Source organism: Falco rusticolus, chromosome 2, assembly GCF_015220075.1.
Source record: "Falco rusticolus isolate bFalRus1 chromosome 2, bFalRus1.pri, whole genome shotgun sequence".
Classification (NCBI taxonomy): Eukaryota; Metazoa; Chordata; class Aves; order Falconiformes; family Falconidae; genus Falco; species Falco rusticolus.
Window position 1 is genome coordinate 7,794,968 of NC_051188.1, and position 18,718 is coordinate 7,813,685.

Below are 18,718 nucleotides of genomic sequence, written 5' to 3' on the forward strand. Positions count from 1 at the left end.
ATTAATTGCTTCTTGTAAGTCAGTAAGCTTTACAAAGGCATTTCTTACTGAAGTGAGTTAGTTACATGCATTTGCTCGGTTTTACCAATGTGGTCTTTGTTCGTTATTGTTAAATTTGGCTGGGAAATAGATTTTTTAAAATATTTTAAAATGCCTATTACAGAAACATACGGATCTAAATGAAACAAAGCTCTGTAAACATCTTGTCTCAAAATCAGTATCTTTTGGGTGTTGGCACAGGCGTTAGTGGTGTAGGCTTAAGGATGGGGCATTTGTAAAATCAGGCTTGTTAAAAAGGGTCAGGCCAATTTTTTTTTTCTACTTAAGGGTTCAAGCATTTGTCTACTGTAATATTGATTTAAGCATAAAATTATATCTCTGAAATCTCAGTGTCATGTTGCAGCTTTTGGCATAGATCTAACAGTTGCTTGAGGCTAGAGTTGAAATCTTGTCTAGTAGACGTACATGCAAAACTTTTAATTCCCTTTCAAAAGCTTCAGAAGTTTGTCTTATATTATTCCAAATCCCCTTATTGTTTTTACGTTTGTTATTTTGATAGCGTATTTTGAATTCTACAGAGAACTTCCTTGTAGCCACCTGTTACATTAATTGTAATGCACGTTGTGGCATATTAGTATTTTAGTAAATGAATTCCACATCGAGGAACTACAATGTTTCTGCGTCACTGACCTGAATCCTTAATTAGAATTAAAATTTACTCTTTCCGTTTAATTACATGATTATCAAATGATCTGTTTTTCTAGGTTTACCTTTCTGTGGCTTAAAAGTGTTAAATCATTAAATGCATTGACACCTATTTTTCCCTTTGTGCTACTGCACATAGTTGTAATCATTCAGAATAGGCAAAGCCCATGTTGTGTCAAGGGGACAGGCTGATACTTGCCCATCACTGTGTGCTGTTGTCCTTTTGTGCTATCTCCATGTTGTAGCACAGAATGCTTTTAAACATTATAAATCCTTACTCATGGGAGCGACTGCAGGAGGGAAGTGTCTGGGGGACATTTGTGTACGTCAGGATTCTCTAAGTTGTTACTAGCTGTATTGCCAGATGTCCCACCTAGATTTATATTTTAAAAGAATCAAGAAAAAAGGGTCAGGGTATGTTCCACTCCCCACACCCTTGCCCCACGCTGTGTAATTCCTCATCATAGGAAAAATCTTTGCCAGAAATGAAGAATTTTATTTTACTTTCTTGAAATCTTGTGTATACTTGATGTACACCAAAACTCTGTATAAGATGTTGTTAAAGCAGTGAGTGCTCTGTAGAAAAAGCTGAGGCAGGCATTGAAATGGCTTGATACATGGAGAACAGCCATCCCCTTTCCCTGTTTATGCATCCCACCACATCTGAATACTGAGAAAACAAGTATCTTTTTTAAGTCTTCTTCCCTTAAGACCAAATTTTAATAGCCATTTCGTGTATCTATTTAAAAGCTATTTGTTAACTCACTGATGTTTGGTTTTATTCAGAATCTCATTCTTTATCCTAAAGGTGTCAGCTTTGGTATAGAACAGGAGTCTGCATGCCCTGGATGTTCTGGCCACTTATGTTACCAGCTATGATAGTAGGTCCCACAGGCTTCCTGTGTCTGAAGTGGAGAGATTCTTTTAATATTATTTATATGTATCCCTCAGGTTTCTCAATAACAAATGTCTGTCCTTAACTTTTGCATAGATCTTTTTCTTCCCCCCCCTGGATAATTTTGGAGACGATGACAAACTTTAATAGATGCTAAAAAATAATTTGATGTGATACTTACAGTTTTTCTTTCATGGATTTTTATCTTTCACATACATTTGATAACAAGTAGATTACATTGCAATCAGAACATGCTATTTATTCTCTAGCTATAGAATTTTAATGACAAACCTTATTTTGGCTGGAAAATGCAGTCGCCCCCTTGCTTTTTTAAGCACGTTGCCATTATTAGCAGTAGACTTATACAAGTATAGTCAGGCATGCAAAATAGAATTATGATGCAGAATAGTCTGTGAATTTTACAACATATAAGTGCAATGTACTGTAGAAGAGTTATATGCATTAATATATGTTTGACTTTAGGTTAAGCTGATGCATATCATGGGAATGAGGAGATGTTTAATGCTTAAAATAACTGTGCTTGTGCTTTGAATAGGATTTTAAAGAAAGCTGAAAGGTAAAAATAAAAAAAAAATGTATTAATAGAAATAATACAAGTTCCTTGTGTTAAATATTTCAGGGTGTTACCTCCTATCTCAGTAGTGATTTTCCCGAAGGAGTCTTAAGGCAAGCTTGCCAATGTGCCAGCCATGGTTTCTCAAAATTAATTGTTTCTAACTTTGGCTGTATATCACACATGGCAGGGTGACAGTTGGATGTGAAATGTTACATCACCAACTTTTTTGAGTTTGGTTTGATTTATTTTTTTTTACCTCCACTGCACACTAGCAGTAATTTTATATATCTTTCACAAGTTTTCCTGGGGGAAATATGTAAAGTGAAAGGAAAAGGATTCACAATCATCATAAAAATACTTATCCAGGGTGTGGGAAAATGGGATTGACATGCCTCCTCTGCCTGATGTGTAACAGGGATTTCTCTGTGATGAATGCCTAGCTTTGCTGAGGTGTGTCTTTCTCCTGTTGGACCTGTTCCACTTTGAATATACGATTATATATTCATTAGATCAGAGATAGTGTGCCTGGTGATTATGGCACTCCTTTGAAATGTAAACCCCAGTGGTGCCTGTTCCAGAGCAGTAGTTTGGTTCAGGTTTTGCAGCATAGATGAGTTCCTCATCACCAACCTGCTGGTTATTCTGATCTCATTCTGTCTCTTTCTTGCTTTTTAACACCCTGTCTTACCTCAATTTTCTTTCTCATTTTAGAGCACAAATTGCATGCCAGGACTAAGAAACTATTAAATGAAAGTTGATTGCAACTGATAAATGTGTGTGAAACATTTTGGCTTGCACCAATTTGCATGTTGATGAATCGCAATGCAGAAGTGTCTCTTTCTATACACTACATAGAGAGGATATGTAGCATGCCTAGCCTAATTGAAGATGTTCTGCTGAACACATTTTAAAAGCCAGGTAAAATGGATGCCACCCATTTTGTACAGAAATGTGCAATCATCAGAAAAAGATATGCTTCTCTTTCCTCATTCTTACACTCCACATATATTCTGCTGACGTTATGCATCGGGATTTTAGGGGTGTTATTCATGAGGATTTTAGGTTGTCAACAGAGTAATGTTCAGTACCTTGCTTCAAAAACCAGTACAATTCCTTAGCTCTAAAGGGGGTGTGTGAATTCTCTGTCCTTTAGAAGCAGGGTAAGAGAATTAAAGAGTCTTGAAATGGCAATAGTTAATCTGCATGTTCATGAATAAAACAGAGAAAGTTTCACTGCTAGGGGTACTTACAAATGCTGAGTTAGTAATAATTTTCCTTTCTACTGAAAATACTTCCTTCTCTGAATTTATCCAATACTGTTGAAAAGTAGAGTTAGTGTAGGAGGCGGTAGTAGCAGGAGTACGCTGCTTATTTTTCTGTGACTATTTAATGAGTAAAATGTCAAATGCATTTTCATTGCTGAAGTACAGACACAGAGTCCTTTTCCCTTTCTGGAATGGCTATGTCTTCCAGGGTTCATTTAGTATTGTTAGTTTACTGCCTGGTGGGAGGTGAATGTGGAATACGTTCCAGGAACACAGTAGAAGTAGATGTGGTTTTTCATGCTACCACTAACAGGAATTCCAGCTTTATTTCTGACAGTGGAAACTCCTAAAATGAATCAACAAAAAGGTCTTTAGTGACAGAAAAGCTACTGCTAATACTAAGAAAACTAGATTTGAAATGTTAGGAACTCAGATAAGAGATTTGTATTTCAAAAGCGTCTGCTTGTAGCCTGGCTGTTTCTTTTTAAATACGTGGTGATTCTGCCAGACATCAATAAAAATAGGTTGATTCTTCTGAAAGCTCCAGTAATCAAACCTATTACTATACTTAAACAGGCTTATCTGTGTGAGCAGCATCTGTGACCCAGAGGCATTGCATAGCAAGGCTGAGATCAAATGAAAGTGTCTTTGTTGGCTTTTGCCTTTCTTCATAAAAAGTGTACACTGGACAACTTCTAGTTTAACTTCCATTTTTCTGGTAGGAATCTTGGCTTAGACGGTATCTGTTCCCCAGCCTGTCTTCCTACCACCTCCAAAAAGGCAAACGTGGCATCTGTACTGTTAGGGAGGAGAGGACTTTCTTTTTCCATGAATCACAAGACCATTATTCTCTTCCAATGAATCACTGACAGCCACCTTTAAAATAATGTTACTGAACTTGAAAATGTCTATTAACTTATCCTAGGTATTTTTAATATAATTCAATATGATTCATTACCATGACACACATCTGATGTAGGACATGGGAATTGAGGAATCCTTTGAATTTACAACAAAAAATGGTATCCAATATTATATGTTATTATATGAATATTGTTGGGAATGGTAGTCTAGTTCTGTTGCACAGTGTTCCATGTATGTATTTATGTGTGTGTATTTAGAACACTCCCAAACGTTTTACAAGTGTTGATGCAAGTAGAGGAACTCTCAACTGATTTCTAAAAGGGCATGAAAAAATTGCCTAGGAATGTTTTTAGCTAAGTGTGGCAAACATACCTGGTTGAAGATTACTGTTCATTTCTTCCTCCCAGAAGGACACCTGTAAAACTGGTTTTTCTAATGTAAAGGAACTATGCATTTCTCATGCGACAAAATTAATTTCTTTAGTTTTGAAGAACTGTGTGAAAGTTATACAAGGTAGTTTCATCTGGCTTTCAAAGAGAGCATGTCCAAGAAAGCCTCTGCACTTAAGAATGTACAAGTACAAATCTTGCAAAGGGAATTTCTGTAGAGACATATCCATGCAAAACGTTTCAATGTCATGTAATTGTTAAGATAAAATTCAGAAGGGAAGTTTTTAGTGACTGAACTATTCCTAAGCTGGCAGCAGATTTTGAAACTTGTTTTGTATTTGTGACACTGGTATCTTATAGAAGGAGAGAATAATTCACTTTGGAAGGGATTTGTAGAGATCATCTAGTCCAAGCTTCAGCTCAGAGACAGCCAGCTTTGAAGCTATGTCAGGTTGCTCAGGGCCATAGCCGGTCAGGTTTACTAAGAATAAGAAACAAAATGGACACTGAAATGAAATGTTACAATAAAATAGGGTCAGCACAAAGCCAGGGAAAATAATAAGATTTAGATGTGTGTCTGTGAAAAACAAAGAGTGAATTGGATTTTATGTTATTTATCCTTCTCGGTGAAACCTATAGTTGGGCATCATAGGGCCTGAAAGAAAAGTCTTAAGTGTCATTCAGCATAAGAAAGAATTTCAAAAACTCAATTTAATTTATATTAAAAGAGATGGTAATGCTAAGCTCTGCACGCTTAGCCACTAGAGTAGTGTAATGATAACAAGGTAAGTGATGCAATAGCAAGAATACTCAGTCATTTGCCTCTAGGATTTGTGCTTAAATTTGAAAGCCTTAATGGCCTTTTAGTTCATTAATAGTTTAGCTTTTTCTTCCAGATTACATGCCCTGAAGATCATGATTTCGAATGAGGAAGCAAATTAAGATTTTTACTCATGCATTTCATTTGATGCAGGATTGAATCAGAGTTGAAAACAAAAGACTATCAGAATTTTTTAATGGATGTAAACATTCCAGAACTTTAATCTAAATGATTAGGCATATATGTATTTCACTAAAAAAACTATAACCTAAGAGACTGTTGGGCTATAATGTGTTAAGAATATGCTAAAAAAAAATATATTGCAAGATAAGAGCAACTAAATATACTTTTTTTATATCTTTGAATATGACAGTCAAATGGAAAAGAACAATAACTTAGACAGTAGCTTAGAACTTGGGCTTATTCTGGGACCTTTAATACTTCAGGAGTCTCAAATTCCCATAAGTGCTTTACAAAGCAATGCTATAGTGATCGTATGATCTGTCCAAATAAACCCATTTAGACACGCAGGAGTTTTTCAACACAAAGACTTACAACTACAAACTGGCTTAACCAAGGAGTCTCCACATAGTCTCAAGACACCCACTGGGGTTTTCAAAGCACTGAATTATCAGCAGAAAGGGATGAAAGGTGTCATCTTTTAAAGAAGGACTGAAGTAATCAGGAGGAGTTCTCTTCTTTCCTTTTGATTGCTAGCACTATGTGGTGAAACCCTGTTGGTTTCCATAGCTTCAGTAAAATCAGGTTTCTGTTCCCCAAGTCCTTGTACAGAATGTGACTGTCTACTTCTGTCACAGTTACATTTAAACATGTCTTAATTTCCTCCGGTTTTGTAGGTAATTACATTGTGAAAGCTTCCATGATGATCATGTCAAAGTTTTAAAAGTAGCCTGTCTCTTGTATAAGCTTTGCCACTTGTTCAATTCCTGTTATTGTTTTACTCTTACCGTTCTTCCCCAGCCCCCCACACCCTCCTCCTTATGTCTAGTTGCTATCATCACTTAGTGGGTGCTTTCCTTTTATTGATCTGGGTTTTTTTTTTCCTTGTGATTGTGTAGTCCTGGGAATTCAGGAAGCTCTCAAATTCTGGTTGAGAAGTCTAGTGCTAACCTGGAGTTACACAATATGATAATGAAAGATTTTTTTTTTTTTCAAGTGAGTTGAATCTTTTCACTCCCCAGAAGCAGCACCCTCCTCCAAAAAACGTGCACCTGTGTTTTGATGTTTTGATGAAAATTTTGGATATCTAGTTTCTCCCATACTACTTTTCAGCTACTCATCAGACTGTTTTCTGTGACCTTGTATGTAGCTAACTAAAAGATATAAACCTGTGTTGCCTAACTTTTCTGTGTGAGGTAGAATAGGCAAGGTCATATGCTCCCATGATGCTGGGAAAGACTATCCCTACAGATAATGCTGAAGCAGGACAAGAAACATGTTGAAGAAAAAGGTAGGCATACATGTTTGTCACAGCTCAGAGCTGTTAGCGTGAGCTTAATAGAGATGGAGTAGTGAAAACCAAACCTGAAGAGAGTTCACATCTATCCAGTCTCTATACGGGCAGGAGATGCACTAGCATTTTTCCAAGAGATTGCTTCACTTTGGTAGTGGTTTCATTCCTTGTCTAGATTTGCTCTTTTACAGTGCTTGCGGTAGATTTCACATGTATAATGAAAAACCAAATCCACTGGATCATTTTTTGAATCTTCCTTGAATGCTGTGCTTCATCTGGGCAGAGCCGAGAGAACAATGTCCCTCTACAGATGACAAGTGAGAGTAAGCAGACAAGCAGTTCTAGCTGAAGCAGTTGTAGTCGTGTGTATTGTGGTTTTGTAACGAATGTGCTGAGCCTGATAAGGGGCTTGAAAACAACAAATGGCACCATGAGAGATGAAAATCTGCACCATATGGAGCACAATATAACTATGGAGTCTCAAAACCCTGACTCTGGGGAGGGTGCCAGCATACGTGGGAGAAGTGAGAGTTTCATAAATTATGTTACTCTTGAGTAGGTTTGAAAGTACAAAAGAGTTCAACAGCACTCTGATAAATATGCAAATGTCCTTGTTCTCTGAATGAGACAGGAATGTGGCTTTGATGTTTAGGCTTTCAAAACTTGAGGTTTGGATGAAACATGGTAGAAGAAAAGTACAGTATAGCATAGCATGTGCAAATACCTGAAAACATTGCTAGAATGATTTAAATGTAAAGACAGGATTAGATGTGGGAGGATTAGCAAGGTCTAGCATCAGAGCGATAGCTGGCCAAAGAACCACATGCTGTATGGCAGGAAAGGGTTTGGTTATTTAGCATGTATCACTCTTTCTTCAGAATATAAAACCAATGCTAGCATAAACGCCGTATTGCGAAAGAATAGCAAAGCAGAATCCTGTCTTGTCTTAAAGATCTTACAGCCTTGAGTAGGTGGGTTTAACAAATATTTTCTATCAAAATCCTGAATTAGATGGAAGTGTTTTGCATATTTTAAAGTCACCTGTTCATTTCAGTGGGATGAAGCATTAACTTGTTAAGCTGTTGATTGCAGTGTGGCTGTGTGCTGTTGAACTGGGCATTGCTGAGTGACGGGTAGAACACCCCCACTATTTCTATGCCATTACACTCAGCATGGCTGAGTGAAAGGTAGAAAAAAATCCTGTATTGCTGCACTGTCAGGTGAATAAAGAAGAGTTGTGGGTTTTAGGTGGGAAGTACTTTGTGGAGAAAAATATTATTGAACAAAGTCTGCAGAAGTACGTAGCACCTACTGAGCTTTCCAGCAATCTCAGATGATCATCTTCTTCTTTGGCTTGGTATATCTAGAGGTATTCCCTCCATGTAATTATCTTAGGTGACAAACTAAGTAATCTTACCCGCTTCAGCACAGAGAAGAAGAGAAAGCCTATGAAGGACTATTTCAGAGCAGCAGCAAATCCTGGTCTGATTCTAATCCTCCCCTGACTGTCAGTTAGGGTCAGAGTTTTCAACCATTCGTCTCATTTGTAACTATGTTACTTGATTCACTCTGCTTGCCTCACAGCCCTTAGTTGGTTTTATTTTCCCCCGTCTCTTGCCAAAAAAAATTAATTCCCAGCAGTTTCCTAGGCTTGACTCATTCTCATCTTTCACTTTCCTACATTACTGAGTAGTTTGTGGAGAAACCTAATATTGTAGAACAAGGTTGAATGTGGTTTATGGAAGAAGAAGTTATTCTTTTTGTCTCACGGGAGCTGTTGTTTTTTTTCATCTGGAAGTATCCTGAAGGCAGAACCCTAAGGAGAGCCAAAGCTGGTAGCAGCCTTAGCCAGAACTCAGGTATTGCTCTTTTGTAAAAGTGTTTTTGTTATTAAAAAGTCACCCTGTGAGAGATTAATTCTGGGCATAACAAAACTTTGCTGAGTATTCCAGCCAAAAGGCTTTGAATATTTGTAGAAAACAAGTATTAGTTTCATACTTGCTTTTCATAAGAAGGTTTCAGAACTATGACTTCATGCAATGCAGAAATGTAAAAATTAAAAATGAGTATGCAGTGATTAAAAAAGTTACTAAAATGTACAAAAAAGTCAAGTTTCAAATTCTGTGTCTCAGCATATGTTTCATAGGTCAAGTAAGGGACATGTTTTTCCACCATCAACAGTTACAAATCAACATTTCCTCACAGCAGCATTTACTTACAGGAAGGTGCTGCATTGGAAGACCTGAAAAGAAAAAAACAAGTATATCTCATTTTTAATAAAAATAACATCATTCCTAAGCCAACACTACCATCAGAAAAGTCTGTATTACTTACACAGAGTCAGAAAGTGCCCTGCCTGTAGCAAAGCTGAAAATGTTTGGATTTTGATGCATGTATGTCAAATTCTGAAATTCTGTCACATGCATACCAAGTCTACTATGACTTCAAACTTACCTTTGTACTAGAGTATTTTGAAATTTTGCATAAACAAGAGAAAAACAGAATTGCTTAGATTAAAGAAAGTCTAGGATTTTTTGAACTTACAGATCATTAGTGCTCTTAAAAAGCTGAAGGATAATTCCCATAATAAAATTAAACTGACAACTTTTTAAGGACTATCAAGTAACAAAGTTGATAGGGTCTTTGAAAGTTGTAATAAAGGAAGACAGAAGAAAATACAGCATGTACTTAGGAATGAGTCAGCTATCATTCTGTGATCTTTCTCTTGACTAAACTTGCTCTGACAAAAACTGCAAGTTTAGACAGCAATTCATACTTTATCTTCAAAAGATGTGAGAGAGAAAAGCATTCCACAGATCTGGCTGTGAACACCAGAGCAGAGGTAGGAAGCCTACAGGAAAAAAAGAAAACAAAACCAACACCAAAACATCTTGAGATAAAGTTATAAGTATTTTAGGTACACTATTAAGAATAAAGAACATAGGCAGTGTTTTCTGTTTGTTTTCTTTTACACACAAAATTCTGCTACTTGTGAGCATGTGGTTTGGCAAGAGATTTTTTTTCAAAGTGTGAAAATTTTATAAGGTACCATAATTATTGCAAGATTACAAATCACAGATTGAGTTATTTATTATCTAATTAACCATTTTTTACCTATCACTTTTGTTCAAAAGTTTCCAGCAGTTTGCAGATGTATGTTGTTACTGCAATTTCCCTTTCTCCTCTCTTTCCCAATCAATAAAACTTTCCACAAAAAGCAACAAGTGCAAGATCACAAAGGCGGTGAGGATCAGGAATTTTGATTCTCTTTTACGTGATCTCATGAACGGACTTGAATGCTTCATCCACAAACATGTAGGCTGTGACCACTCTTAACTTCCCTTGTATTTACTGATAAGCAGCATCTCTTAGGGCTTAATGGAAGAGTTAGCATACATTTCTGTGGTACCGTGTTTGGATTTACGTTCACTTGAAGCAGGAAAACAATCTTACATGATGGAAACTTCATTTCCTTACTTGGACAAAACACTTGAAGCCAGTGGAAAGCATTGTAGGCTTGATGTACATCTATTCCTTTATTTACATACTACTATCTATTTATTATTTGCATAGTTCAGCACATTACAGCTTTATTAACACTAACTATATTCCTTAACAGCTAAGCAAAATGACTCTCTTAAACCTATAAGTTTTATATGTATATATACATAAACACAAAGATCATTTTGGTAATAGAGGCTGTGGGAATATATTGTCACCTGAAATACCTTTCAACCTCTGAAAACCATTCTGGGAAATATAATTCCTCAGTCTGGTTTGGACTTTTTGCTGGCTGATGGACTCCATGGAACAGGCTTCCTGGTACGCTGTGTTGCAGCAATAATTAAGTGAAATCTGTGCAGTTCACATTTATTTTCTAACTTAAATGCCAGAGCGCTTCACAATCATGTCACTTCAGAAGATTGTCAGAAATTCTTTTAGGAGCACTGAAGTAATTAAGTAATTCAAAAAGCATCTATGTGAGTTCTGCTGTCACCTTATTGATTAGAATTTAAAAAAAAAGATATTGAAATGGAAAAAAACTTCTATGTGATTGTGGTATGCCTATGGTAAAACACAAGTCACTTGACCCTTATACAGGGAAGAACTCAGTCTGCTTTTGATGTGCATTTCTGATCTCTTATATATATATATATATATGGACTTATATTCTTATATTCTATTTGATTTTGTTAAAGACAGAATGACTTCACATCTTTCATAATCAAACTCTGATCTAAGGCAAAATGCAGCTGTTGAGCAGAAAAAATAAAAAACAATGAGACACAATAAGGAGGAAATAATTTGTAGATGTGTATGGAAAGCTGTTATCCATGGAGAACTGTAGTGTCATGGGAAAATAACTTCAGTTCTCACTGTCAACTTAGCTCTGTTTCCACAGAAGTCAGTGTGCAGCACTTCTGAAGATTACTTTCTGGCAAAATAAAAATACCACAACCTGTGAAGATGCAGGCTGTTATACAGCTGCTCATAGTGGTGTGTAAAAGCAGAACACCACAAGATGGAAAGCTAAGTGAAAAAAAAAAAGGATGGGTCTCATGGCCTTCTGGCTACCCAGAACCATTGCCAGCTGGGGATTCTTACTTTATTTTTGTGATCTTTATGTTGGCAGTATAACAAGTCTTGAGGGATGAGTTTCAAACTGGCCAGAACTTGCAAGTTTTGTTTTCCTTCCCTGGGATGTGAATCATCCATCATCTTATTCTGACCCTAAGTGTTATGTTTCAGTGTTGGCAGAAGGTGTAACACCAGTCATCTGAAGTGATGCTGTGTCTCTATTGGAGGTTGTCTGCCCCTCCAGGGCCAGCAGAATTACAGCCAGGCCTCTTCACTGCTCAGGCTGAGCTATGAAGAACTCAGATGATCCTTGTGGAGGTGCAAAGCCTGTCTGAGAAAGGCATAACAGAGGCAGGCTGCTGTAGTAAACCTCAAGAAGTACTGACCTTTCCTTCAGGGGAGAACAAGAAGGAAACCTCTAGGCTGGGCTGGCAGAAATTATTTGGATTTGGTATTTTGACCTAAGTTACTCTGTTTCAAAAGTAAAGCTGAGCCAAGAGAGAAATGGGAGCTTGATGGTAAATCCCTGAGAAGTATGAGATATCCAGCGTGAACAGGAGGTAACTGAGATGGCTTAAAAATAAGCCAAACTGGGCATGTTGTGCTATGCTGAGCCTTTTGCCAGGCTGTGTGTGTGACTGAGGCTTTGCAACAAAATGCAGGGAAGCTAGTAAGAAACTAAACTAACAATTAAAAAAATCTGTTGCTGAGTAATTTTATGCAAATCTTCCCTGCATGGTCAGTAACTAATTATATAAGGCTTTTATAGTAGCAGCATTTGAGAACGTGGACAAAGAGGTGGCAAGACCTAGGTTAAAAGATAATTTAGGTAATATGAATTGAACATAAAATTATTTGAATCTGGACTCTAATACATTTGGACATGCAAATAACAATGTTAGAGCAATGCCATTAAAGTTAGTAGGTCTGAGACTTGCTCAGAATTTTTTCTCCCCTACATACGTTTTGAGATTTTGGGCTAAATTTCTACGGAAGAACACTGAAACAACGCAAGCAAGCATATTTAGGCCTAAATTTGAATCTCAACTAAAAAATATTTATGGAGTATCCCAAAAGAAGTCTTCTGTTGCTTTACACCTCTTCTCCTCTATATCAGCTGCTATTAGTTCTGATTAAACATTTATCTACATTGTTACCAGGCCTCTGAGCTCATTGTTAACTTGCTTTGTAAGCATCCAAGGGAAGTAAGGCTTGGAACAGAAAGAGGGCAGTGAATTAACTTGACAGATACTTATGGGGAACCACTCCCAAACATGAGAGTCAGCATGAGAGAAAGTGTGAATGTTCCACCTCGGAAAATGCAGTGCCTAAGTGATGGTTCAGCTGTTGTTTTGGGCTGAGGGACATTTTCATTGGTTGATATGAAATGACAGGGAGACAGAAGTAAGCCAAGAAAAGCTGTGAAGATAATTAACACACTTTTTTTTCTGGGATGGGGACAAAGAAGTAAGCAAAGGGTGGGGGGGGAGCTAGTCCTTGCAGAATGGTTCAGGAAGTGTTGTGCTAGTAGACGGTACTTAATTGGAACTTGGAATTACAGCCTGCCCACTACAATGAGTTTTTTAATATAACAATCCCACACTGCTGAACCTGTGCTCTAGTAGGATAGAGCATGAGGGGAGAGGAGAGATCTGTACCTCAGTATTGCTCAGAACTGAAATAGCATAGCTTTTAACCAGAACGTTCCTATTGCATTATTTTCCAACCCAAGGCTCTTCAAAGGCCAGTTACCCATGAGTGATGGTAGCCATGCTTTTAACCTTGTTGGCCATGAGCTGTACAAAGACAGAAGACCTTTTCATGTAGCCGATGAAGACCCTTCAAGAACCACTAAGAAAAAAAATGTGTAATTGCTTTTAGCTTTTACAGTGCAGTTCTGGTGCAGGAAAGCCTTGCAGGAATATACCTAGCTGCCGAGGCAGCTAGCGTCTGACAGCTTGTAGATCCTGTTGATCAAGTCAAGGACTGCAGCCAGAATAATTGCTTGAAATTTTCTGGATACAAAAGTGCCAGTGAGGAGTACTGCCCTATTCTTCTAAAAGGTTATTCCCAAGGGGCAGAATTGGAATAGTCTTGCAGTGTAACAGATGCATATATATGGATAAATGTCAAGGGCTAGCACAGATTCTCCTAAGAAGTCTGTAGCAGTTTTAACACATCACTGATACAGTCAACATTGCTGTACTTTTTTAGCTCTAAAATGTTAATGGAAACAAGTATGGTAGATGCAGACTAAGTATGAAAACTTTTCAGAACTTATTTCCTGCTAAGAAATCTAATGAACTTTATGTGAAGAACTGTAACAGCTAAGAACACCCCACATAACAGACAAGCTTTGATAGTTTTTAAAGCTCTTCAGGCATGCTTTTTTGCTATGATATAGCTGTTTGTGTTCCCTAACAAACTAAAAATTATGTCCAGATTTCTTCTTGCTACCCTGATCTTCCTCTTTCCCTACCAACAGTAGGTGTTGGGGATTTGGAAATCCACCTCTATTCAGAAACACAAATTACTGCATATTTTTAAAATCTCTTTGGAGGTTAAGAATAAAGCCAACTATTTTATTTTAATAATTTTAGAGGGGGTTTTTTTCTTTTCTAGACATTTACCCTTGGTTTTAATAGTGATTTAAGGCTTTTGTTCCAGGCTTCCTGTGGTGTGTATAAGTACACATTTTTTCATTCTTGTGTGTCGGAAGATTAGCTTCATTAATAATATGACATATGGAAAAACTTACAGGAAAATATTATTAAAGTATTTTTAGAGTGCATGCTGGTGTAGAGTGCACTATATAATTAGGCATGTGTTAAAATACTGGGAAAATAACCAGAATCTCAGATGAACCTAATGATTAAAGGGAGATTAAATCAAAAATTTATAATGCTGGCCTACAGATGTTTATTAACTCTACAGAAAATATATACAGTGTTTCAGTATTATAATGTTTTTCATATTATAGCTAGATGAGAAGCATTAAGAGATGTGTAATCTTAAATCCTTCTCCTTGAATTATAAATTAGTTCAATGCTGAAAATTTACACATAATTATATGCTGATAGCAGAGCTGCAGATTGCATGCACATCTCTTGAGTAATGAGAACTGCATTGCTTGTGAATGTAGAATACTGATAACAAAACTGAGAATTTGATATGCTGCGGGCAGGCAACATGCAGGGTTTTGCATGCAAAGAGCATTGCATGCCTGACCTACTGTTTGAAGTACAGTTCAAAAATGCAGAAATGAGATGTGATTTAAATAAATGAAGTCTAGGGGTGCCATTTTTATTGGTAAGTCTTCTCACTAGGACTTAACTGGATGCCTGTCCACAAGCATCAGTGAAGGAAACAAACTCCCAGTAATCTGAAAAGTTGATGAAATAAGAGAAGAGTATTTTTATTGTCCTGAATATATTTCATTAACAGTTAGTGTACGTATTCTTCAATATCTATAGTTACATCACTGTGATAAGCCTAAATACCTAATTATAAAAATACTTTGGGGTGAGAGAGACTTTAAGGCTCAAGTATTGCATTGAATTTTAAAAACCCTCTATGCACAGGGGCGTCAAACCTGCGTCTACCTTTCTACAAATAAGAAAGAATCCCTTAAAAAAAATACATTAGATTACATAGGAAAGCATAATAGCTAGTATGCACTTAATTCATACAGAAAAGCATAATAACTAATGTATGCTTCCAAAAAAAAAAGGTTAGAATTGTGGGTCTGAATTATATGTGAAAAACAGTGACTTAATTCACAAGTGTATGTTTGTGTGTACATGCCTATTTATCCTTCCTGAACTCACAAGTAGAAGCAGTAAGTAGGATTATTGAGCAGATCTCATAAAGTGCCCTTCAAACATTTCATTCTAGCAAATCAGTAAGATGAAAAAAAAAAAGTCTTGTTTTGTGGATTTCGGTTTTTTAAAAACGTGAATCTGAGCAATGATCGCTTTTCAACAGAAAATAGTGTACTAAAATACTTCAGAGCTAAATGTTATTCACTGGTTCTGTTTACAAATGACAGTGGTTTATAAAGCCTTTTTTCAAAGCTCTGAAGTGTTTTTAGCCTCTAGCTCTCATTGACTTGGATAAATTCATATTGGAGTTCAGATGGTAATTTATGTGACTGCTTTTGAAACCAATTAAATTTAGGTCAAATCCTGTTTCTGTACAATCATCCATTAACTCTGGGAAATCTTTGTGTTCGCAGCTTCTGTTCTTTAATTGACTATTTTTTCTGACTGAGTCACCTGCCTTCAAGTACGGAGTTGCCAAGTAAACTTTCTTTCTTTAAGAAGCAGGGATCCTTGGCTCGTGCAGTGCAAATAAATTCTGTAGAAATCTAGCATCTGGTGATACATTTACTTTGTTTAATTTTTCCAGGGGAATTCTGGCCTGGGGTTCAGTATTGCTGGAGGAACAGACAACCCACACATTGGGGATGATCCTGGGATATTCATTACTAAGATTATACCAGGAGGAGCTGCAGCAGAGGATGGAAGACTCAGGTAAAAACTAACTCATTATGTATGTTTGGAAACAAAATGCATCAGTATTATTAATTATTCTCTAGGAGCTAACTGGGTCTTTCATGGGGTCAGGGGAAGTAAATGACATGCCTGGAGTCTCCTTTGTGCTAAGGTAGGAGAGCTGATTGAAGTAGCTTGAAGCAACTGAATAAGGTTTGTTGAGTCCTGTATAAAGGGGCATTTGCTGGTGCCACCTCTGTCTTTGTACCAGTCATTTCATTTACTACCAAAGGCAAGATGGGGACAGGAGGAGGAAACAGGCATATCAGCATGAAAGTCATCTCTGCTTGGTCTTTGTATGTTCATAGCTGAAGAACTATGCATTGGTGTTATACATTAAGGCTGTCAAGACTTCCCAAACTACAGAGCCATTGCTAAATAATCATAGCTATTTGTAGATGCTTCTGTTATTTGACTACAGTAGTGAGGTGTGCTTACCTCTGTTTCCGAACATTTTTTTCTTCTGTGAGGATGTGATGGCTGTGCCCTATATTTTGAGTCACCTCCAGAGTAGTCTAATGCCATAGCTCCTGAGATGGACACACAGGTCACTTGTGGTTGTCAAGTACATGGTAGCACATCTCTTAAACAAGAGGAACCACAGAAATGCTTGCGCTTCACTCTCTTTATGGGCTGAACACAGAAAGGCTTCCATTTGTCACAGATACTGCCACCCATCTGTCAGTCATGAAGCCTGCTGATGCTCCAAAAAGGCAATTCAGTTGGAAGGACTTGGGATAAAATTCTGAAGCTTTCATGATCTCAGCACTGGAATCGAAGCTCTGGGAGCCTTTGCCAAAAACAGATGGTCTAAAAGTCATGAAATGTGACCAGATGGTAACAATAACTTTTTTCCTAAAGCCTTTTCCTTTAATTCAAAGTTAAAAGTAGGGGGAAATGGCCAGTTTTTAAAGCAAGTTTGGGATATTGATTATACTAGGTTAGTAATTTGATTTTGGAAACAATTCTTATTTTTACTGTGATAGTAATGAGGAGTGATGGTGGTTGGCAGTGCCAGAAGAATTCAAGGTCTAAATAAGACTGCAGACAAAAGGAGTAGGAATAATCTCATGTAACTTTATGACTAAGATGCAGCCATGTACCCCTAAGCTAGTCATCCTAGAGTCTCCTAATAGTCAGTGAAGAAAAACCTAAGCGTTTCTAGGTTGTGATTCATCTCATCCTAAAGTCAATGTCTAAAATAGAACAGAAGAATCACATCTATAAAGGGCCTACATTTTCACTGGTGACTCAAACGAAAAGGAGTTTCTTCAGCTAGTTCATCTGCAGTGACTATACTGTAAATGTCTGCAATGGGCCAGATGAGCTTCATGCAAAACAGAGGGTGAAGACACAGCAGTATTTGGAAATCATGCTATCAAATTTGACATGATGAACAGCATAAAGTCATCTTAAACCTGCATCTGCCTTTCTACAAATAAGAAAGAATCCGTTCCAAAAAATAATAGCATCTTTTTCGTAGTGCTTTTCATGACCTTTGAAAGCTTTTTCACTTTAAGCTATTAAAACAGAAGCCATTGCAATATTCTGTTGTGCAGTCTTTGTATGAAATCAATTATTTCCTAACTCATTGCTATGCTAATTAACTAATGTAAATTTAACTCATGATCGCTTAGTAATTACTGTGTTCTAAAGGTTTAGAAAGACCTAAACCCACAAAAAATAGCATACTAGTGCAATCCATCAATCCATATTAAGGTTAGACCTAGCAAACTGTGCTTTGTAACAAAAGTTTAGTAGTACAAGTATAGCTATCTTGTTAGTAAGACTTAAATAATATTCTTAGAGTATAGTATTTGTTAGCACATGTAAAGTAAAATGGTATAATTGATAAGCATGTATTTGGCATGGTAGTTTTTCCTATTCTCCTTTGTAAAAAGAGATTATACACTCTTCCTTTCCTTGTTGTATCTGGTAAGTGGGTTTCACTTTGCTACAATGCTAGCAAAGACACAATCCTGTCATGTTTTAGGAGTACCTGAAAATGTATTTTGTCAGTGATCATTACTGATACGCCACTGAAGAGAAGAGCTATCCTGAGCAGTGTCCACTGACTTACACGATAATTAATTTTACATAACAGGGTTCATCAGCTAAGGCCACTCTTTAGGAACAAAAGCTCAATGACATGCAGTAACATCTGCCAAGAATAGCGATAAGCTAGGTTCCTGGCAAAAGCCTAATTTTTAATTAACTGAGAATGGGAGATTGGTGTTTATGGACAGAAAAACTGTATACTTTCTCATGTCCATTTTTGCCTCAGACTCTGCCTGCAGATACTCTGTATTATAGAGCTGTGTGGACTTGTTTGAACCGGTTTCTAAATCTACTGTCTGTTTTTAAATCATAAAAGCCTGTAAAATCACTTCTACTGCATTTTACATGAAGTCCCTTTGGTCTAACTTAACTGAGTGAAGTTCTTCTAATAGCAAGACTGCAAAAGCAATCTGTGAGAAGTGGACTTAATGCTACAGACCCTTGCAAATCGATTACGTGTGTGTATGTCTATATGGGTTGACAAGTAGAGGAGTAGGTCACCTGGAGTTTTGTGTAAGTTCAACAAAAGCAAATGCAACC

At 37.0% G+C, this 18,718-nt stretch overlaps 1 protein-coding gene across 19 annotated transcripts in view; it reads left to right on the forward strand.

Moving 5' to 3' along the window:
- Positions 1-18,718, forward strand: part of DLG2 (discs large MAGUK scaffold protein 2) — a 1,049,324-nt gene that overhangs the window by 670,671 nt on the left and 359,935 nt on the right. For all 19 annotated transcript variants that reach the window (XM_037377334.1, XM_037377356.1, XM_037377333.1 and 16 more), the window contains one exon: positions 15,975-16,099. In XM_037377334.1, coding sequence (XP_037233231.1) covers positions 15,975-16,099 — 125 coding nt within the window. The remainder of the gene's footprint in view (positions 1-15,974; positions 16,100-18,718) is intronic.